Genomic DNA, 23249 nt, shown 5'->3' with positions numbered 1-23249 from the left:
AAAATATTAAAAACTGTTGTGAATGTAACAGTTGTAAAACAGTTTTTGAAGATATTCCGGAATAAAAATCCTACATTTACTATTTTTACGTTAGCCTGACACCAATGCAGGCCGGCTTAATGTCCAAGTCATTTAAACTAAATATTATTACAATACTTATTCGAGCTTATTGGACAAGTTCTTTTCAGTAATAGTACTAATTCCCTTAATATTCTTGTCCAATAAGCTCGAATATATATTGTAATAATATCCTACATGTACACGAATCTGCGTATACACTGCAAGTCATCTTTGTATTAGAAAATATTGAGAGGTACCAAGTTGAGGAATCCATCACCTGTTTATGAACCTTAATGGAAGCGTTCATTCCTGCAAATGAAATCTATTTACGCTTTTCTAAGTAAATACCAATACAAAACATATTTTAACGATACCGCTGTACTTTTCTAAATAAAATCATTACAATAACATCGTTAACGGTGAATTGCGTATTCCATTCGTTGAAGCTTTGACTACCATATATTTTGGATCTTAAAATATCTGGAATATTAAGGAAAAGTACTCTTCTTGTTGCAAAATGTAGTAAACTCTGAAAATTGGAAAAATTCCCTACATTTGTAGAAAAAATGAAAAATCTGTCCTTTTTCCCCTACAGATGTAATTTTAGGAAAAAATCCCTACAAAAAAGGATTTTTCCCTACGCATGGCATCACTGGAGGCGAGACTAGCAGTTGGTAACGCAGTTAAAGTTTCCAATTTACGAATTGAAGCAGTGTTGCCGTGTTGAAAACAATTTACATTATTCCAATTTGCAAATTTCCAATGGGAATGTTTCACATCATTGCTATCCATTTAAATTCGTTTTTCAATTATAATTATTTAGAAATATAAAATCAAAGAAACATTTGACCAACCCGTTTGTTTTTTCATTCTATTTCAAAAAGAATTACCCCGCGCTCCCGATATTTTACAAAATTTTCTAGGCAACCAAAATTTTCGAAGCATTTGTATGATATTCTCGAAGTCGAGGGTGATAACTGCTATCCTTGAAATTGCGGAAGTAAGCAATTTCTCAAGTTAAATTTAATCGGCATGAAAACAAGTAGGATTCAAGCATTTATCAAATCTCTAAAATGGCAGTATTTGATATTTACGACGTATTAAAAATATTGGAATATGTATTACCTATACGACACGTCACGATGTCAGTGATTGTGGGATAAGAAAACAAAGTCGAGTTAGAAACTTTATTATTTTGCTATTTTCTGTGGATCAAGACAATATTTTATTTAAAAAATAATTATTTGTATGAATTGTGGAATTGTAAAATCATTAGATAAAATTAAATTTCCAGTCTAGACTTCAGTGGTGAGTCATCGAAAGGAATACACAAAGGGGTTTAATTAAAAATCTGAAAAAACAACACCCACCATCACAAGAGAAAAACAAGTCCACAGAGAAATAACAATGGTTGGTATTATGGACGACACCTGTTTTCGTTATCCCCTTGGATCACGAATTAAAATCGGTGAAAATTATGGGACCGTGCGTTATGTTGGAGAGGTAAGGAAAAAATGCAAATCCCAGCAAGAAATGTTGCATTAAACCCTTGAGTCTACGTCTATTAGGTCGCTACGTACCAAGGTACCTGGCTTGGCGTTGAGTGGGATGACCCAAAAAGAGGAAAGCATAATGGAAGTATTGAAGGAAGACATTACTTCTATACATTATATCCCACGGCTGGAAGTTTTATACGTCCCGGTAAAGTTGGGCCTTTTGAATCACTGGAAGAGGCAGCCAGAGATCGTTATTTGGGCTATACAGAAAATGCGTTGGACCAACAACTTTTAAGGGAAGCTCAGGAGTCACTTCAAGCTTCTCTCTTCGAAGTAGTAGGTATGGACAAACTAGCCCGAAAGCAGAGCAAATTTGAGCAGCTAACAGATGTTAGTGTGGATAATTGTCCTGTAAATTCAGCTGGTTATTTGAAGGAGTTTACAATGTTGACCACTTTGAATTTGAGTCATACATTGGTATGGAATTGGGACATTCTTGCTGATATTTGCGGTCAAATTCCATCTTTGAGAAATTTAAACTTAAGGTATAATTTTGAGATTAACAATTGTCTTATGATGAGCTAATAACAAATATTCCCTTATTAATATCCAGTTGTAATCGTTTGGTTATACCTTCTGATATAAAAGTAGCAGAACTGACACCAGCCTTTAACAATCTGCGATTTATTAATCTACGTGATTGTGGTTTCTCCAATTGGTCAGATGTCATGCAGACGGCTCGACTATGGCCATACATAGAATCAGTTGGTCTGCAGGAAAATCCATTGAGTGAACTTTCCGTGGTTGACACCGAAAAAGTTTTCAAGAACTTGAAGTAAGTAGCGCAAAACCTTAAAAAACTGATAATAATATTTGCACTCTCTGTGTAGGGAGCTGGATTTGCATCGCACTAAACTGTTTGACTTTGATCAAGTTTACAAATTGGGTAGCATTAAAACTCTGACATTCTTGAACCTAATGGAAAATGGCATAGAAGAAATCAAACTTCCTGATTGTGAACCGGATGCGAAATTGGATGTGTTTCCCGCGTTGGAACACTTAAATTTATTCCACAATCCAATTTGGAATGAAATAGATACCTTTAATGAATTGGATAAATTACCCAAATTGAAACGACTAAACAAGACACCACATTTGAAATCGGATTTCGATGAAATGTTTGCAAATGCCATTGCTATGATCTCGAACTTGGAAGTTTTGAATAAGGCCCAAATAACACCAGAAGAAAGGAGGGGTGCAGAGTATGACATTTGGAAAAAATATGGAACAGAATGGATGCAAGCATCAATGAAAGCTGATACATTAAAAGAATTCTACAAAAAGCACCGGACCTATGCATTGCTACTGAAAAGTATGTTATGCCGAAGGCGTTGGATCCAATAAAATTAATTAATTTTTTTTACGATTTCAGAATATGGCTCTCCAGCTGATTTCGTTCCACGAACCAACGTTAAAACATCCAATCTTATCAAAATACGCATTTTGCATTCGGAAACCGGAGATGTGTGGGAGAAAAAGTTCCCGCGCATGATTACAGTACAAACTTTGTTGGGTCTCATTGTGAAACGTTTTCACATGAATAGTGATACAGCACCACAATTGTGTTACATCGACCATAAATATCCCGATTTGGTAGTACCAATGGAAAATCTCTCTAAAACTTTAGATTTCTATTCCCTGCAAGAAAGTGATACAGTTCTGGTAAAATGGCAAAATGCCATATAAAATTAGACTGGAATTTCTCCATTTTTGTTAGTTATGCACCTTTTTTTACAACCCAAATTTATTAATTGTATTATTTTTATATTGTCACTAAAATTGATCTATGGCATTTTTATAATCTACTATGTTTCGTTTTCTACACTTACAATTTAAAATTTAGTTTGTGAGAAAACTTTTGTTTGTGTTGCAAACATTAAATATTATCAAAATACGTTGTATGCATATATAAATATATAAAAATGTTCATTTAAATTTATTTTATTGATTTGGGGATGGAAAATTAGGACCAACTGCAGTGATGTCGAAAAAATGATGTTGCCTGCATAGGTTGGAACCAAGTTTACTGTAACTTAGCAAACTATAGTTATCGCCCTGTTTCAGCATGAAAATATCTTTACAAGAAGTTCAGAATGGGTCCAGATTCTACACTTGTATGGTTTTGGTCTTTTCCGCCAACCCGTCGAGAATGAAAACCGAGTGCTTTTCCTTCACCGCAAATATGTAATATTTGGACATTTCAATTATCGTTCGATCCTCACATGTATCTCGAAATTGAATATCAAAAATGGTGATTTCATTTATTTTCTGCATCACTATTATAGGAAATGCCACAAAAATATCTTCTCATATGCTTGAAACTTTTTGTGGGACTCGTAGTATATTAATCGTAAATCTAAAAAAACAGCTTGCGATGGCGTTTTCATCAATTGATGGGCCAAATAATTACAAACCTTTTTCTTGCGGAGTGGTAACTCTAGGCGAATAAAATAAAGAAACAGCTGACATACAACCCTCACACCAACAAAATGTTTGAATAATATTTCAATTCAACTTGCTTGCTAAGCTTTATGTGTTTCGAGTCTTTACATATGGACAGTTGACGTTTGCGCCAGATCTTTATTATTATAACATCAAGCAGAATAAAAACAAGTTAAAGCAACGAATTGATATATAAAAGTGAAGCAAAATGAAGTTATTAATAACTAATATCATAAATAACACCAGATGTTTCAATAATACAAATAAATTCCCCGTTTATTGGTGGCAATGTCGATTTTATACACCGGCCGCACGAGAGTTGGAGAGCAGAGTCACTAATGCAGAAAAGTCCAGGGAACAAAAATCACTAAATATCGCAGTAATAGGAGTCCCAAATGCTGGAAAAAGTACTTTCATAAATAATCTTATAAATCATAGAGTAAGTAGAAAATCCGGTCCATATTGTTTATATACGTACATTTAATTTCATCATAATTGCAGGTATGTCCCACATCTTCTAAAGTACATACTACAAGAAAATCCAACAAAGCCATATATACTACTGGCCAGACCCAATTAGTATTCTACGATACTCCTGGCTTGGTGACACAAAAAGAGATCAATAAGCATAAATTGGAAAAATCATTTCAAAGTTCATATCGCCATGCTATACAAAATGCCGATATGATAGCTGTTATACATGATGTTTCTAATTCGTGGACAAGAAAACAACTTCACCCCACAGTACTTGATAGTTTGAAGGCATATCCCCAACTACCCAGTGTTTTGATTTTAAACAAAATAGATGCATTGAAATCGAAAAGGATCACCTTAGAGCTTATACGAGTTCTGACAAATAACACACTTACTGGAAGAAAACATAAGAGAATGGTTAAAAACTTGCGTTTAGATGAGAGCAAGAAGGAAGAAGAGGAGGAAAAGTCTCCATTAGAGCTGGGAGATTTAAATAAACCAGATAGCAATTGGGACAATTTTAGTGATGTATTTTTGGTTTCATCAATAACAGGAAGTGGCTTGAATAAAGTACATGTGAGTAAATTCACTTTAAGTTAAAAAAAAACATGCTAACAGACATTTTAGGACTATTTTGTAGATACCGCTAAACCAAGAAACTGGAAATATCCTAGTGAAACATTTTCAGATGAAACGCCGGAAGATTTAATTGTGGACAGTGTAAGAGCTAGACTTCTGGACTATTTGCCTCAAGAAATTCCCTACAGCTTGAAACCTGCCATTGAATATTATAACGTGGACAAAAGTAAGATTTCATAACAATGGTTTTAATTATAATTTAGTTAGAATGCTAAATTGATCTTCAACATTATCTATTATAATTTTCAGATACTATTTATGCTTCTGTGGAAGTTGTTTGTCCAACCAAACGTATTGAGCGTTTGATATGCGGCGAATCGAATGGTAGGTTGAGACAAATAACCGAGCGTGTCACCTCAGATTTGGTAGAAATGTTTGGCAAACCAATTTCATTTACCATATCAACCAGACCAAAGGAGAAATCTAAAGAGGAAGCTACGAATTAATGTACTACTTGTTTAAACTGAATAGGAATAATAAAAATAATCATGGTTGAAAATACATATATCAATATGAAAGCAACTTTCAAAGTGATAAAAGGTAAGCAAATTCACCAATCCCACCAATTTCCTATTAAATTACATTACCACTGGAAATGTTTTCTATTTTTATTTTATAAAAAAAAAAACATAATTTGTTGCAATTGAAAACGTAAGATAAATCACAAAAGTTTTAAATGTCCCACCAATTTATCAATATTCTCCACTGTGTCGGGTCCTATTCCCAAAACAGTTGCCGTACCAGCGGCAAGTTGTGTTCTACCAGCGTCCTGAACCAGAGCACAAATAATGTTTTCTTTAAGGGCATCTGCTTGAAGTGTCGTTAAGTTTTCATGGCCTCCATCAACTTTTAAAACTATTTTGGGCTGACCGCTATAAAGCCAGTTGTCTAAGAGTTCTCTGGTTGTCGCATTTCTACTGGAATGAGCCTGTTGAAAACACAAAACAGCAGCATGAGAACATTGGGCTGCTGTTTTACCTTTTGACATTTTTAGATCCGATCTCACTACAAGAGCAAGTTTTGTGGGTGGAGATGTAAAGGTTTTGACAAGGCTCCTGATGATGTTTACCATTTTTTACGGCTGGTTGAATATACTGGGCGTTAGGTCTTATTTTATGTGAGCGTATTTTCGACTTTGTGCATCCACATATTCCTTCATACAAGCCTTGAATTCTTTTACTTTCTCCTGACAGCTCCTCCAGTCACCTGTCTCAGCAATGCACTCTTGAACCTTTAAAGACAAAATAATGTAGAATCTTCCTATATAATGGTATGGTTATGGGCAATTTTTTACACACCTTATAATGCAAATCAATACAGCCTGTTTTTTTAAGCATCAATTCAACTGGATCTTGGTCAGACATTATTTGTGGTATTCAACGCTAGTTTAATTGACAATTTCCAGTTTGCGTAACTGACATACCACACCAAGCTATCATTGGTGTTCTCAGATTCTTATTATTTGCTCAGCTGATTTTGCTCTCTCAAGTTTTGGTTAAACATTTGTATGTTTTGATTGGTTACTGGTTTGACGTATCGTAACTTGAGAGCATTAAAAACAGGGATGGCAATATGCAAAAGGGGTACAATCTTGGCCCAAGATAAGTATATTGTACTATTATTCATATTAAAAAGAAAAACTGTATGTCGTATGTGTAACATTAAATAAAATGAGTAACGTATACGCCAAAGACCATTAATAAAGAAGACGTGAATTGGGCTTTGATAGTGTTAGTAATAGAAAACGGAGATTAATATCATACTTGTTGGAAAAGCGCTCCGAACTTACTGGTTTGATGCAGACAATTTTTATTTACCTATTTTCTCCAACATTTCACGCAAATTTCTGTGTCGGTTGCACTAAATTATTAATAAAATGATTCACAAAGTGTTTTTGTTCGTTTAAGAGTTAAAAAATTGCTAAAATAAGCGAATTAAGTTTTGTTACGAATGCAAAATGAAAAGAGAAACCGAAAAAAAGTTGCAACGTCTCATGGAACATGTATGATATTAATCTCTGTTTTTTCAAGAAAAAGAGGAAGAGCAAGCTTATCTTCTTTATTAATGGTCTTTGGTATACGCACACATGTACACAAAAGTGTCGTTAGGAAAGTTGTTAACATAAACAATCGGAAAGTCGTTAAGTACGGCTGAGAGAATGAAAAAATTACACTTCCAAAATCCACTTTAACTAGATTGCAACTGTCAATTACCTTATGAAAAAGTTATTTCTAATCCACGTTTAGTAGATTTCGAGCCTAATGTGAATGAGCTATAAGAGAGTATATCCCAATATCTACTCATATTGTATTTGATCAAAGATTTTAGATTAAATAGAGATCCATTTCTCCCTCTTATTTACTGATCTAATTATGGGAAAATTTGGATAATTGCGAAAAGGAAAATGAAAGAGAATGTAAATCTTTCTTACTTATAGATTTAGTTTTTGGTAAATTTGGATAATTACGAAATGAAAAACGAAAGATAATTTAAAAGTTCGCTTATTCGTAATCTTCAGAACTGTCAAACAGTGTTTGATACCAATGACCATCTATGTAATCGAAAATCTATGCTTTATATGTATAGTATGCACGCAGAGAATGCAGCTGCCGAGTCGTTATTAACAACCAATTTTGCTTGTTGATAAAATATTGCTTTTTGAAGGGAATGAATGTGGCTGAAATAAAAATTTGGTTTGAATCCGGACAATGTTCCGGAACATTCAATAATCAAGGTTTATGCAATGCCAAATTTAGTCGTGGTGAAATAGGAACAAACTACACGCTCACAAAAAATCGCTTCTGTAACATATACTCCCAAACATATTTTGCTTCAAGCATATACATTTTTGGGTATTGCCCACACATTTATATGTTTGATCTCTTCCAATATATAATATGTTTGAAAGCATATTGGTCTAAACAATATATGTTTGGGTAGTCTAAGTTCCAAACATTTTGTATTTTTGAATCCAAATTCAATAATGTTGTCTTCCAAAAAACAATATGTTATTATGTGAACATATAATATGTTTGGAAGCATTTTGCACCCAAAAACATTATATGCTTAAAAAAAATTCTCCCAAAAAAATTGTGCTCAAAATTTTATTTATTTATTTATATATTTACAATCATAACGAATTATGAAAATAAACAGGTAATATAGGTACTAACAACATAGGTTTTCGACCTGAATGCTCAAAATTTTGTTTCTGCCCAATTGTATATTCCCCCACATCTTTCTCACTTCCACGAGATTTTTTAGTTCTTAGCACCTTTTTCTGTAATACAAACATTGTAGAAGAAATTATTCAATTGTATGATTTTTTTTATTTAAATTTTACCTTTTGCCGGACGGGGATTCGAACAGCGGAACACACAGTTTGTAAGGATCAAAGAAGTAGCTGATCAATTGCCCAAGGAAAAATAAAATGTTAATTTTGTAATAACAAGCAACAACCACCAACTTAATTCAATATCGCTCCCTGTTAAATAGCGCTCCAAGCTACTAAACACATATATGTTTATAGGCTATTTCTAAATTAATATATGTTTGCATCCAAGCATATTATATTTACAAACATTTTATGTCCCAAACATAATATGTTCTAACATATTAACATATATGTCCCAAACATGTTATGCTTGTTTATGAACATTATATGCTTGCACTCAAAAATATTGTGTTTAAAAATTTGTGTTCCAAACATATAATGTTTATAGCCAAACATATGAAAAACAGCCTTTTTCATCCGTGTAGGAAACCCAAAAAAGACATTACCGGCCATTATGGAACTACAGAAGGTTCTGGCACTCTTACAAAAACAACATTCGAATACTCGTACATCGAATTGTCAGATACATTTCGAGTAGACTTACTCAAAATGGTAACAAAGGATTATAATTCCTGGTTTTACTAGAAATTGCTTATACAGGTTAAATATATTTTTGTGTCTTTGACATATGGATGTATGTATGTAGTTACTGCAGCTGCCAACATCATGTTTCCGATAAATCAATAAAAAGAATACATCATGATTTTGAATGAGCATAAATTGAAGTTGTAAAGTTATCACGTCAGTGGGTAAATATAACCATAGCGATAGGCGGTAGGCGAAACATTTTTTTCCACGACGACAAATACAATAAGCTTGTCGGCAAATATATTGTTTCCGAGTGTTTTTGCTGTCCAGCATACTTTTTCAATATTAAATATTACAGCATACTTTTTTAATATTAAACATTCAAGTTGAAAAAAAAAAAACATGTAATGACTTATTATTTGTTGAGTTATTTGAAGATAAAAGATTGTCCACGTGGACAGGCAACCACAATGCCTAGTAAAATTTGTTAATTGATGGCAACACTATACCATTTTCCTCCATGGAATTAGAATAAATTTTAATTTGGCGACACGCCGCTAGCCGTCAGGGCATTCCGTCGCGGATTTTTGTCTTTCTCTAAGAAATACACGTAAACAGGTGTTCGCCTACCGCCTATCGCTATGGTTATATTTACACACTTACCCCCATATTCATAAAAGTTAACATAAACTTTAAACCTACTATTACCATACAAATTCCTTCGATAAACCTACAGTAAATTATTATGAATATAGGCATTAATAGACCAGCATAATTTTTACTAAATACACACGGATGAAAAAGACTGTTTTTCATATGTTTGGTTATAAGCATTATATGTTTGGAACACAATATTTTTGAGTGCAAGCATATAATGTTCATAAACTAGCATAACATGTTTGGGACATATATGTTAATATGTTAGAACATTTTATTTTTTGGGATATAAAATGTTTGTAAATATAATATGCTTGGATGCAAACATATATTAATTTAGAAATAGCCTATAAACACATATGTGTTTAGTAGCTTGGAGCGCTATTTAACAGGGAGCGATATTGAATTAAGTTGGTGGTTGTTGCTTGTTATTACAAAATTAACATTTTATTTTTCCTTGGGCAATTGTTCAGCTACTTCTTTGATCCTTACAAACTGTGTGGTCCGCTGTTCGAATCCCCGTCCGGCAAAAGGTAAAATTAAAATAAAAAAATCATAAAATTGAATAATTTCTTCTACAATGTTTGTATTACAGAAAAAGGTGCTAAGAACTAAAAAATCTCGTGGAAGTGAGAAAGATGTGGGGCAATATACAATTAGGCAGAAACAAAATTTTGAGCATTCAGGTCGAAAACCTATGTTGTTAGCACCTATATTACCTGTTTATTTTCATAATTCATTATGATTGTAAATATATAAATAAATAAATACAATTTTGAGCACAATATTGTTTGGGAGAATTTTTTTTAAGAATATAATATTTTTGGGTGCAAAATGCTTCCAAACATATTATATGTTCACATAATAACATATTGTTTTTTGGAAGACAACATTATTGAATTTGGATGCAAAAATACAAAATGTTTGGAACTTAGACTACCCAAACATATATTGTTTAGACCAATATGCTTTCAAACATATTATATATTGGAAGAGATCAAACATATAAATGTTTGGTCAATACCCAAAAATGTATATGCTTGAAGCAAAATATGTTTGGGAGTATATGTTACAGAAGCGATTTTTTGTGAGGGTGCATATAAAGTTTTACTTACTATTGTATAATAATACAATTTTTTTTTGTTTTCAATTTCTTTCCCAATTTCTCTCTTTTATTTCAAGTCATATTATCCCCATAGAAAATTTCAATAACAAGGCAAATTTAATAAAACCATTTTCGCAATTATATCTAGACTTGCTCTGCATAATTATCAAGAGTAACATTTTTCTTTATAGTTTAATTTGTGTATAAATCAAACTTGCATGTCAAACGAAAGCAAAACGTAGAGCCAATACTATAACGGTATGCAGTTGACATACGAATACTACGTCATATCTAATATTGCAGCTTTGCTAGAACGGCTAGCCACTAGTATCTTGCAAATTGAATTATAACAATACATATACTTTAATTATAAGAGTGTCGATAATAAGAGTATCCGAACGCGCAACTCGACATACTATAAGTTAGACACAATGTCGCAGCAAACTAATTATTTTTTTAAATGATATGCACTGATTTTTATTGTTGATACACTTGAAGAAAAAATTTTGAATGTTGGGGGGGGGGGGGGGGAATTCTGGTAAAGGTAATGAATATATAAATGATGATGATAATGTATTACCAAGGTCACATTGGTGATATCGTTCAAATTAGAAAAAGCTTCAGTATTATTTTTTTGTGTGTATCTGCTTCTTACCATATATCCAGGCAGTTGTAGAGTTATTTTATAGATTTAGAGTTCAAAAGTTTGACATTATGAAATATTATTTTTATTGCGGTGGACGAATGACGTAGATACGGTGGTAATTTGATGCAATACATAATGTGTGTCACAAATAAGGTGTTATTAAATTGCAATGGGTTATTTTAGAATATTGTATTCAGATTCGATATTAAATGAGAGTTGGGCATTTATACCATATTGGTGTTAAAATTTCATAATGATGTAAACAACCTAGAGGACCAAAAAAACAAGCTTAGATGATCGTATTTGAAGATCAACAATAATGTATTTAGTCACATGGAACTTATGCCGATTTCAATTGTAATAAAAAGTGCAGCATTTACGAAATCGTTTGCAAAATATAAACGACTTTGTTGCAACTTTTTGTATAAGAATCCCCGACAGTATTGTGAATTTGTACCCTCTTTAGGATGACACTATAATTTTGTGGCGTAAGGCAAATTAGACAAAAGGTTGTGCAATCCTAGGGTTACACTTTTTCACCGAAACGAAATCGCCTTTAAGTGACTTTAGCATCATTAAATATTGACAAATTTGTATTCTGCTTTAATTTATGCTATTAATTATTTTTACTTTAGTTGAAATTGAACCGCAATTTCTTTTATCTTTTTTTTGACCTTCCATCTATACGATCATGAAGAGAAAAAAATATTTTTCAATGGTTGTACTTTTCCGGCGGAAAATGGTCACTGTAAAACATATTTTTTTGAAAATTTGCCCTTTTTGCATCCATATTTTTTGAACCACTGAACTTATCACAGATCTAATTACACACGATTATTCGTCATTTCAATATCTTTCATTTAAGTTCCAACAATATAATGGGACATTTCTCACTCGAGATATAATTTGTTTAGTGACAAAAAGAGCGAAAAACTAAAAATAACAGGATATCTCAATAACTGTTCCATAAAAATTTTTTAACATTTTTTTTCGAATTCAACAGATCAAAATACATAAGAAAAGTCAACTCTCATCGAATGTACATTTTCCGCTTAAACGAGTGTTTTTAATTAAACCAAAATCAATTAAAAAAATAATTTTAATTGAATATTTCCAATTACAATTCTTTTAAAAATTTAATTGGAAATCTTTGGTGATATTTTTTCCAGGATCCCCAGGATTTGGCTTCTCGAGCCTCGTGGAATAACTAATTTTGGCTTCCGGAGCCTCTTGGGGGACTAAACTCTATTCGATCCAGTTGAGATTTGGTACGTGGCGTTAGTATAAACTGATCCATATTGGTGCATAATTATATATAGCGCCACCATATAAATCGATCCCCAGATTTGACTTCCGGAAATGGAGTAAATTTCTTCCGATACCTTTGAAATTTGCTACGAGATGTTAGTATATGCCCTTTAACAACAATGTCAGGATTGGTCCATATCGAAACTCTGTGTCAATTTAGCGTTTTCCGTCCGTTAGTTTGTTGAAGTCACGCTAACTTTCCAACAAAGCAAGCTATTGGCTTGAATCTTAACACCAGCAGCTGTTATTGATGTGGGTCAGATGGTATTGCAAATGGGGCATATTGGATTAGTTTTAGGTATAGCCCCTATTTAAACCGACCCCCAGAATTTGACTTCTCGGAAGAACTAATTTCATCTGATCCGATCAAGAAACAAAGCGGCTTATGTAGGTATTTAATCTGCCTTGCCATTGTGAATTGTAACCACAAACCAAGCAATTTGATTGAGGATGACAGTGTTTAGTGGAAATTTGGACGCATTCCATGGTACATAAGATTCGGTCTGGTCGAACTTTTTTTATTATATTTGATTACCTATTTTTTTTAATGGTAAAAATTGGTTTTTAGAAACGGGTTCATTATTATAAACATGAAATAGAATCGTTATACACCCATTGATATGATAGAAATTTTTTATTGTCTCTTATCATATGTTAGTAGGAAATATACTTTTGTATACTTTACTAAAAATATTGTCAAGTCAGATCACATGCATTTTACATTATGTCAACTATTCGCATTATATTGTATTAAATCTATCTATCTAATATTTATATAATTCAAAGAGCTTGCATTCAATATTATTCTGAAATGATTTCATTTTAAACCATTTTATTTGTCATGTTACAATTAAAGCAAAAAAGTTTTATCAATAAATTTGCGTATTCAAACATGTCATCCTCATCGAGGCATCGAGTAAATATTCTTGAGTATGAAAAATGTTTCCCATTTCTGTTAATGTTAATTAAAATATTTCATCGATTGGCCACAAACGTGTTTGGACATCGGGGCGTATGATTAAGCATTGTTGAGTTTCCCATAATGTGGAAATCTAGCAAAGCAATTGACAACAATTGCATATGTTCTCTTTCTCTCGCTCATGCTCTCTCTCGATCTGTCTATTGTATGTTAGAGAGATTTACACACAAGGCAGCAATATGGAGAAAAAGCTAAGAAAATATAAACAAACCACACAAGCACTTAACTCTTTTCTGAGTTTAAGACATCAGAACTTGTTAAATCTACAACGGTTACGGATGATTGTTGTCTTGAGCGGTGAAATTGGCATTGAATTATTGAATTTCCTTAATAAACGAAATATTTCTTTAGGCGTGGTAATAATAAAATAATAAACAAAATTAAGCTAAAAACTGATAAAAAATCGTTTTAAAAATATATTGAAGTGAAAATATTATTAAAATATGTAAAAGTGATGGGAAAATGATCATAAAGAACTAATTGCAAACATTTAAATATTATTTGAAATTAGTTTCTTTTAATTAAATTGAAAATTGTGCAAATTATCCTAATAAATCTACTTGAAGTTCCATCGATATTATCATCGTAGTTAGAGATTTAATTTGTGTAGTCATTAAAATTATCTCTGGATATTGAAATAATTTGTGTATATAACGAAAAATCATTACCACATTGCATTTGTGTACAGAGAAGCTAACACAAAGTTCTACCAATTCAAATGATCATATTTTATTTGGTTTTAAAATTACAAAAATTTGTGGAAAGTAATCGAAATTTAAGAATTAATTAATTTTTGTTTGTTACCAAAAAAGGAATTGCAGGCTATGTGAATGTATTGTGCTGGTATTTTGGAAAGTAATCGAAGTTGAAGAATTAATTCATTTTTTATATAAACATAGTTTTCCTTGACTATAGTTTTGACTCGGCTAATGAAAAAAAGTATGTGAATGTATTTTGCCGGTATTTTGGAACATTTCCCTAGTTTTAGTCCTTCCCATGCCTACAAAAATGACCAAAATATAACAATCCATAAAATTCGAAGCAAAAAAAATGCAAGTTGTTCTAAAGGCACAACTTTAAACAAGTATATACGGCCATAAGTTCGGCCAGGCCGAATCTTATGTACCCTCCACCATGGATTGCGTAGAAACTTCTACTAAAGACTGTCATCCACAATCGAATTACTTGGGTTGCGGTATATAATTCAGTTCGACAAAATTTTCTATAGAAATAAAATTTTGACAATATTTTCTATAGAAATAGAATTTTGACAAAATTTTCTATAGAAATAAAATTTTGACAATATTTTCTATAGAAGTAGAATTTTGACAAAATTTTCTATATAAAATAAAATTTTGACAAAATTTTCTATAGAATAAATGTTTGACAAAATTTTCTATAGAAATAAAATTTTCTATAGAAATAAAATTTTGATAAAATTTTCTATAGAAATAAAATTTTGATAAAATTTTCTATAGAAATAAAATTTCGACAAAATCTTCTTTAGAAATAAAATTTTGATAAAATTTTCTATAGAAATAAAATTTTGACTAAATTTTCTATAGAAATAAAATTTTGGTAGATTATTTTTTGGGGATATGGACCAATTTTTGTGTGATTTGCCATCGGCTATATATAACTATAGACCGATTTGGACCAATTTTTGCATGGCTATTAGCGACCAATATACCAAATTTCAACCGAATCGGGTGAATTTTGCTCCTCCAAGAGGTTGCGGAGGTCAAACCTGCGGATCTATTTATATGGGGGCTATATATAATTATGGACCGATATGGAGCAATTTTTGCATAGTTGTTGGAAACCATATACGTACCAAATTTCAACCGAATCGCATGAATTTTGCTCCTCCAAGAGGCGTTACAGACAAGCTTTAGAATGTATAAAAAATCATAAAAAATTATAAAAATTATTTATTAGACAAAATACCATAAAAAATCATAAATAATTATAAAAAATATTTATTAGGAAAAATATCATAAAAAAATTATAAAAATTATTATTTAGGAAAAATAAAAAAAATGTTAATTCACATCCAAAACACTGAAATCGGGTCACACCTTAAGAAGTGATGCAAATTCGGTGCAACGGCTGTTGAAATTATCTATATGCGTCCTATGACAAACCTATGTTAAATTCATCGCTTCTGTGCCAATATTTGCGAAATGATTACATGCCCATTGACCTTAAGATCTGATAAAGATTTCAAAATGTTTTTCCATGTCGCCAGTCTTGATGAAAACGATTGGAGAGTGGCTACCGGTTATCAGAGCTGGTTCTACTATTGCTTGAGATAGAAAATTACTTCAGGAGGTCGTTTGTCGGCTTAAATGTATTTTGTCCAGTTAGCTACCTTGTAAAGGGTGATTTGTTAAGAGCTTGATAACTTTTTTTTTTAAAAAAGCGCATAAAATTTGCAAAATCTCATCGGTTCTTTATTTGAAACGTTAGATTGGTCCATGACATTTACTTTTTGAAGATAATTTCATTTAAATGTTGACCGCGGCTGCGTCTTAGGTGGTCCATTCGGAAAGTCCAATTTTGGGCAACTTTTTCGAGCATTTCGGCCGGAATAGCCCGAATTTCTTCGGAAATGTTGTCTTCCAAAGCTGGAATAGTTGCTGGCTTATTTCTGTAGACTTTAGACTTGACGTAGCCCCACAAAAAATAGTCTAAAGGCGTCAAATCGCATGATCTTGGTGGCCAACTTACCGGTCCATTTCTTGAGATGAATTGTTCTCCGAAGTTTTCCCTCAAAATGGCCATAGAATCGCGAGCTGTGTGGCATGTAGCGCCATCTTGTTGAAACCACATGTCAACCAAGTTCAGTTCTTCCATTTTTGGCAACAAAAAGTTTGTTAGCATCGAACGATAGCGATCGCCATTCACCGTAACGTTGCGTCCAACAGCATCTTTGAAAAAATACGGTCCAATGATTCCACCAGCGTACAAACCACACCAAACAGTGCATTTTTCGGGATGCATGGGCAGTTCTTGAACGGCTTCTGGTTGCTCTTCACTCCAAATGCGGCAATTTTGCTTATTTACGTAGCCATTCAACCAGAAATGAGCCTCATCGCTGAACAAAATTTGTCGATAAAAAAGCGGATTTTCTGCCAACTTTTCTAGGGCCCATTCACTGAAAATTCGACGTTGTGGCTCGTTAGTAAGTCTATTCATGATGAAATGTCAAAGCATACTGAGCATCTTTCTCTTTGACACCATGTCTGAAATCCCACGTGATCTGTCAAATACTAATGCATGAAAATCCTAACCTCAAAAGAATCACCCTTTATAACCGATTTACCTTTTCGGGTATAAAAAAAATATTTCTTTCATTAATTGTTCGTACACAGAAAAACACATTTTTTGTCTTCAATCATGAAATTAATTGAACCAATTAATTTTTAATTGAAAAGTCTTCAATCACGGAATTGATAGTATCAATCACCAAACTCATTAAAAAAATTAATCGATCCAATTAAAAAATTAATTTGTGATTTATTTTTGTTTCAGTTAAAAAATTTATTGTATAAATTAAAATTTTAATTGATTTTTTTTAATTCAATTAAAATTTTAATTGGAAAATATAAATTATTAATATATATAAATTTATTGTATAAATTACATTTTTAATTGATTTTTTTTAATTCAATTAAAATTTTAATTGGAAAATATAAATTATTAATATATATAATAGTTTTTTTTTCAGTGTATGTATCAACCGCTGTGTCCTATATTATTAAGAAATCATCATGACTTTTAAATCAATGTAACACCAAATATATAAAATTGTCGATTTATTTACAATGACAGCAACAAGTTGTATATTTACTATAAAACTATGTCATTGCAGCTGTAAAGTACATTTATGTAATAAAAATATGATTTTCTTTCTTGTGATAATCTTGTATGAAGTGATGGGAATGTTTTTATATGATTTGAAGTATGAAGGATGTTAAGCAAGAGTAGCAAAATCATGCAAAATCTAATATCATCATTTACCACGATTTCTTGAGAACAATAATAACTAAAAAAAACCAGCAATAGTAAATAGTAATAGTAAAAATAATGGCATATACATAATGTAGACAACTCCTCCTCCTTCTATAGCATATGAATATTTATCTAAATATAATGGACCATGATAGACCAATCCTCTAAGAAATATTTCAAGTAGTAGTATCAATGAAATCAAGAAGTACTTGAACCTATTTCGCCTATCCTATCAAATGGCATTTAAAACATACAATATACTACTGCAGTACATACATACATATACATTTGTGTGTATGCGTGTGAGTAAATATCTTTGTATATTCTCATTATCATATACGCATTTGTAACACTTATCACTTAGCCATAGTAAAATAAGGATACTACAGAGACCACCACTACTACCAATACGAACATTGAAACAAGTAACAAGTGTGTGCGCATCTACCACATGTAGCCCATTACTTTGTGTGTGTGTATGTTTATTTGTATCCGTATCCTGTTGCCTGTTCTCCACATCGGTAGGCCAATCGTTCGTTTTTAACGGTTCGTTGACTGATTTACTAACACTTTGGTTGGCTAACAGTATAAAAAGGCCATCATTGCGAATGATTGTTGTCAGTCCGCTGTGTGCGTTACGCGATTTTGTAACGTATTTTAGTTTTGAATTTTTCTTTCGGACTAAAAAACAAAATAATAAAAGTAAAAAGAACTTACATTTCCAATAGTAGAAAATAAAATGTGTAAATAAGAGACCCATAAAGACAAAAAGTGCATTTTTTACTTTTTAAGTGTTTGTTTTTACATATATATATAAAAAGAAAAATATATCTAACTAGTTACAAAAAAAGAAAAAGTAAGTTTTAAAATTTTATAAAGAAAAGGTAAAACTATTTAATGTGGATAGTGACAGATTTAAAATGTAGTATTATTTAAACATTCGTTATCAGTATGGGTTAATTTTTTTATTTATGGCATTTTTAATTAAAGACATCCAGAAAAATTTTTCCTTAGCACATTGCTTCAAATGTTTTTATGTTAAAAATATTCTGATATATCCGGAATATATGAAATGAATCTTTAGGAAAAATAAGAAAATGTTACCAATTCCATCTACAACATTGTGTACCCCATTTTACCTTGAACCTTACCCTGAATTGTTAAAAAATTTGCAAAGGTTTTCATCCATGTCATTTTTATAATGTCCGTCTCTAAATCATTTATGAATACAAGTAATGAAAAGTCTAAAGTCAGGCGGTGCAGACCCTTCATCACTTTGTAGATCTACATTTTCGATACCATCTCAAATCCTTCAAATTTGTTGGGTGTATAAGTGTTTATGTTCTCATATACAAATATTTAAATTTGAACTGATTTGGACAAACTTTTTTTAGACTTCGAAAAGTGCATTTATGATTTATAGGTCGATGGTATAAGTCTCGTTGAAGAAAAGATATTTTACTTTCAACTAAAGTAAATCTGGGTAAAAATTTGACCTCCGGTGGTCATATGAGTGTAAATCGGGTGAAATATATATGTGGGAGCTATATCTAAATCTGAACCGATTTCAACTAAAACTGACATGCATAGCTAGAATGTTAATGGAAATAAAATTTTGGCAAAATTTTCTATAGAAATAAAATTTTTATAAAAATAAAATTTTGACAAGATTTTCTTTAGAAATAAAATTTTGACAAAATTTTCTATAGAAATAAAATTTTGGCAAAATTTTCTATAGAAATAAAATTTTAGTAAAATTTTCGGTAGAAATAAAATTTTGACAAAAATTTCTATGGAAATAAATTTTTGACAAAATCTTCTATAGAAATAAATTTTTGACAAAATCTTCTATAGAAATAAATTTTTGACAAAATCTTCTATAGAAATAAAATTTTGGCAAATTTTCTATAGAAATAAAATTTTGGTAAAAATTTTCCATAGAAATAAAATTTTGACAAAATTTTCTATAGCAATAAATTTTTTCTATAGATATAGAATTTTGACATTATTAATCTTTTTTTGCCATACAATAGATTTTGTATTGTGTATACGCAAAAAAATAATTCTTTCCTCCCAAACGAAATTTTAGACAAGCAAAGTTCGTTTCTCATTTGCTTTTCGCTGTAAGGAAGTGTATTTGGAAGAAAAGTAAATACTTTTTGTGATAAACGTTTATTCTTTTCCAGGAGGTTTTTTAGTTCTTAACACCTTTTCCTGTAATACCAACAATGTAGAAGAAATTATACGATTTTATAAATTTTTTTTTTACCTTTCGCCTGGACGGAGAATCGAACCGCGGACCATGCACTTTGTAAGCCAACACACTAACCACTGAGCTATGTACCTGTTATGGTCATCAATAAATAAATATCCATATAAGTTATATTTATATAGCATAGCTTGCGGCGCCCACGAACCGAATAAACAAAGTTTATTTAACAGAAACAAACATTTTGTTTGGCACCGTGGAGCAGTAGTTGCTACGTCCGACTTGCATGCCAAGGGTCGTGGGTTCGATCCCTGCTTCGACCAAAGTTTTTTTTGTTTTTTTTTTACATATATTCCAGATAAAATGATTCCGAAAAAAATGTTCAACATTACATTGTAGTATATTAAATTTTGAACTGTAAATTGTATCTTATTAAAGACCTAAAGTCAGAAAACAAAAGTGTTTTATATAAAAGAAATGAACTGTGTTGTTGTTTCAAAAATAACTTTTTTTATTGAAGAAATAAAAATTTTGTAACAAACGAATTTTTTTGGTCATAAAAGTTTACAATTTTCGAAGCAATTCAAAAACACTAACAAAAGAAAAACGTTTTCGGTACACGTTTTCCAAACGTTTTTTTTCTTTGCGTGTACATGAAAAAAAAATGAAAAATGTTTAGCCGACATATGATTTGTTTGTTGTTCTTTTAAATAATCGAAAATGTTGAATTCGGGGGTAAATACCAAACAAACGTCGAAGAATGCCTAAAAAGGGTTTGATTAATTCTAAAGAAAATTTTAGCGATGCTATTTGCAATCCGGTTAAATTTTATTTATCATAATAAATTTTTCAATTTATTATGAATGAACTTTTGCAAAAGCTATAGTGTAATTTTGCCAAAATTTTATTTCTATAGAAAATGTTGTCCAAATTTTATTTCCATAGAAAATTTTGCCAAAATTTTATTTCTATAGAACATTTTGTAAAAATTTTATTTCTATAGAACATTTTGTAAAAATTTTATTTCTATAGAAAATGTTTCCAAAATCTTATTTCAGAAAATTTTGCCAAAATTTTATTTCTATAGAAAATTTTGTCAAATTTTTTTTCTATACAAAATTTTGTCAAAATTTTATTTCTATGGAAAATTTTGACACAATTTACTATAGAAATAAAATTTTGACAAAATTTAATTTCTATAGAAAATTTTGCCAAAATTTTATTTCTATAGAAAATTTTGCCAAAATTTTATTTCTATGGAAAATTTTACCAAAATTTTATTTCTATGGAAAATTTTACCAAAATTTTATTTCTATAGAAGATTTTGTCAATTTTATTTCTATAGAAAATTTTGTCAAATTTTTTTTAGAAAATTTTGTCAAAATTTTATTTCTATAAAAAAATTTTGCCAAAATTTTATTTCTATAGAACATTTTATAGAAATAAAATTTTGGTAAAATTTTCCATAGAAATAAAATTTTGACAAAATTTTCTGAGATAACATTTTGAAAACATTTTCTATAGAAATACATTTTTGACAAAATTTTCTATAGAAATAAAATTTTAAAAAAATTTTCTATAGAAATAAAATTTTGACAAAATGTTCTATAGAAATAAAATTTTGGCAAAATTTTCTATGGAAATAAAATTTTGGCAAAATTCTCTATAGAAATAAAATTTGGAAATAAAATTTTGGCGAAATTTACTATAGCTTTTGCAAAAGTTCATTCATAATAAATTGATTAATTTAACCGGAATGCAATCAGCATCGCTAAAATTATCTTTAGAATTAATCAAACCCTCTTTAGGCATTCTTCAACGTTTGTTTGGTATTTACCCCTGAGTTCAACATTTTCGATTATTTAAAAGAACACAAACAAATCAAATGCCGGCTAAACATTTTTCAATTTTTTTCATGTACACAATACAAAATCTATTGTATGGCAAAAAAAGATTAATTGTCTGGCAAATTGAGTATTATTGTTCGCAACAAATATCCATTTAATGCTCACACATTTTATGTGATTAAAATTCTCAAAAAAAATTAATTAATTAAAAAAATTGCGTCTTGCTGAAGTTGCCGGGGAAAAACAAAAAGAAAAAGAAAATTTTCATGTTTTGATTTTCCTCTCCGCGGCAAAATATTTAAATTGCAATTAACGCATTTTATTGTACGCTTGCTATTGAAGACTCGTGCCTGATATATTTCATGTGGGAAAACTAGGACACTAAATGATATATGGGATGATAGGGGGTCCTTCCACTCATTGCTTGATTTCATTTCTCGATATTTTCTAGGTAGTGGATTTTAAGTTAAAAATTCGAGCCCTCATCTGTTGATATATTGAAGCGAGGAAAATTTCCTTTTGAATTTCTTGAAATTTACATGAAGCCTTCTCCATGCCTAAATTTATATTTACTTTAATTTCAGGGGGAACATCTGATACAATAAATTTGTTTATCTTTATTCCGTGAATATATCCTATTAGCATTATTTTGCCCTTCGCAAATGCCAATTTCATATTAGGTATACATCGTTGCTGCTCTAACTTTTACCGTTTTGCTTGCAAAATTTTTTATCAATTATTATGCCATTGCTTAACGAAAATTTTTTTTACTCTGTTGGCTCTATAGAAAAGAAAACATAAAAAACTGAAATATAAACAAGCTGACATAAATCTTAACAAAACAATTAAAAAACCATTTGAGATATAATCATCTTATGTTGACAATAGCTGAGTTTTAATAGAAACCGGTTGAGAATTGACTTAAATCTGTCACCTTATAATAAATCAATTTATGGTTGGGCGCCAGTACCATAATATTTTGACGGTTCAAAAGAAAAAGAAACAAAACATGTCACTTATAAAAGATCAATAATTTTTTTGTAATAATCTTCTATTAAAAACAAAACTGGACAAAAAAGTTAACACACCTATATTTAAAAAATATCAAAAACAGTATATTTGATGAAAACCGACTTAAACATGCCCTTACTGAGGTGATAACCCCATAACAAATAAATTGAAATTGCATTTATTTAAGACTCTATTTATTCAATTTATTTATTCTAGAGTTTTTGAAAGTTTGTTTTATTTCCAAAATTTGTCAAAATTTGATTTCTATAGAAAATTTTGTCAAAATTTTATTTCTATAGAAAATATTGTAAAAATTTTATTACTATAGAAAATTTTGTCAAAATTTTATTTCTATAAAAAATTTCAACTAAATTATTTCTATAGAAAATTTTATCACAATTATTATTTCTATAGAAAATTTTGTCTAAATTTTATTTGTA

At 30.6% G+C, this 23249-nt stretch overlaps 5 protein-coding genes and 1 long non-coding RNA gene across 6 annotated transcripts in view; 3 read left to right on the top strand and 3 right to left on the bottom strand.

The window, feature by feature from the left end:
- Nucleotides 1-1227: 1227 nt before the first annotated feature.
- Nucleotides 1228-3551, top strand: Tbce (Tubulin-binding cofactor E). The gene is made up of 5 exons (XM_075311100.1): nucleotides 1228-1563; nucleotides 1629-2101; nucleotides 2170-2391; nucleotides 2447-2928; nucleotides 2989-3551. Exons 1-5 carry the CDS (start codon nucleotides 1468-1470, stop codon nucleotides 3300-3302), a joined length of 1587 nt encoding a protein of 528 aa, XP_075167215.1. The 5' UTR covers nucleotides 1228-1467; the 3' UTR covers nucleotides 3303-3551.
- A 583-nt stretch (nucleotides 3552-4134) lies between these two features.
- On the top strand, nucleotides 4135-5674 carry LOC142239315 (GTPase Era, mitochondrial). The gene is made up of 4 exons (XM_075311101.1): nucleotides 4135-4497; nucleotides 4560-5108; nucleotides 5160-5337; nucleotides 5421-5674. Exons 1-4 carry the CDS (start codon nucleotides 4267-4269, stop codon nucleotides 5615-5617), a joined length of 1155 nt encoding a protein of 384 aa, XP_075167216.1. The 5' UTR covers nucleotides 4135-4266; the 3' UTR covers nucleotides 5618-5674.
- An 87-nt stretch (nucleotides 5675-5761) lies between these two features.
- Nucleotides 5762-6243, bottom strand: LOC142239316 (peptidyl-tRNA hydrolase 2, mitochondrial). Its single transcript, XM_075311102.1, has one exon. The coding sequence runs from the start codon at nucleotides 6241-6243 to the stop codon at nucleotides 5833-5835; it is 411 nt and encodes a 136-aa protein (XP_075167217.1). The 3' UTR covers nucleotides 5762-5832.
- On the bottom strand, nucleotides 6144-6643 carry LOC142239319 (uncharacterized). Its single transcript, XM_075311107.1, has 2 exons — nucleotides 6470-6643; nucleotides 6144-6402 (listed from the first exon to the last, which is right to left on the bottom strand). Exons 1-2 carry the CDS (start codon nucleotides 6533-6535, stop codon nucleotides 6280-6282), a joined length of 189 nt encoding a protein of 62 aa, XP_075167222.1. The 5' UTR covers nucleotides 6536-6643; the 3' UTR covers nucleotides 6144-6279.
- Nucleotides 6644-13993: 7350 nt separating this feature from the next.
- SerT (Serotonin transporter) overlaps nucleotides 13994-23249 on the top strand; it is a 35614-nt gene continuing 26358 nt past the window's right edge. The window contains exon 1 of the mRNA XM_075311099.1: nucleotides 13994-14084. The gene's annotated coding sequence lies outside the window, so the exon portion shown is untranslated. The remainder of the gene's footprint in view (nucleotides 14085-23249) is intronic.
- The window catches only part of LOC142239321 (uncharacterized), a 46860-nt gene continuing 41617 nt past the window's right edge, over nucleotides 18007-23249 (bottom strand). Inside the window, exon 2 of the long non-coding RNA XR_012722991.1 lies at nucleotides 18007-18423. This is a non-coding gene — a long non-coding RNA (uncharacterized LOC142239321). The remainder of the gene's footprint in view (nucleotides 18424-23249) is intronic.

Source organism: Haematobia irritans, chromosome 5 (assembly GCF_050003625.1).
Source record: "Haematobia irritans isolate KBUSLIRL chromosome 5, ASM5000362v1, whole genome shotgun sequence".
Taxonomy (NCBI): Eukaryota; Metazoa; Arthropoda; class Insecta; order Diptera; family Muscidae; genus Haematobia; species Haematobia irritans.
This window is presented reverse-complemented; position numbering and strand designations above follow the sequence as displayed.

Excerpts from the sequence above, each read along its gene's own strand:
- Tbce (XM_075311100.1), top strand. The coding sequence starts at position 1,468 with ATGGTTGGTATTATGGACGACACCTGTTTTCGTTATCCCCTTGGATCA. Across the intron at positions 2,102-2,169 it reads TTGAGAAATTTAAACTTAAG|TTGTAATCGTTTGGTTATAC; the intron begins GTATAATTTTGA and ends ATTAATATCCAG. Across the intron at positions 2,392-2,446 it reads AAAGTTTTCAAGAACTTGAA|GGAGCTGGATTTGCATCGCA; the intron begins GTAAGTAGCGCA and ends CTCTCTGTGTAG.
- LOC142239315 (XM_075311101.1), top strand. The coding sequence starts at position 4,267 with ATGAAGTTATTAATAACTAATATCATAAATAACACCAGATGTTTCAAT. Across the intron at positions 4,498-4,559 it reads ATAATCTTATAAATCATAGA|GTATGTCCCACATCTTCTAA; the intron begins GTAAGTAGAAAA and ends TCATAATTGCAG. Across the intron at positions 5,338-5,420 it reads ATATTATAACGTGGACAAAA|ATACTATTTATGCTTCTGTG; the intron begins GTAAGATTTCAT and ends TATAATTTTCAG.
- LOC142239316 (XM_075311102.1), bottom strand. The coding sequence starts at position 6,243 with ATGGTAAACATCATCAGGAGCCTTGTCAAAACCTTTACATCTCCACCC.
- LOC142239319 (XM_075311107.1), bottom strand. The coding sequence starts at position 6,535 with ATGTCTGACCAAGATCCAGTTGAATTGATGCTTAAAAAAACAGGCTGT. Across the intron at positions 6,403-6,469 it reads GTATTGATTTGCATTATAAG|GTTCAAGAGTGCATTGCTGA; the intron begins GTGTGTAAAAAA and ends TTGTCTTTAAAG.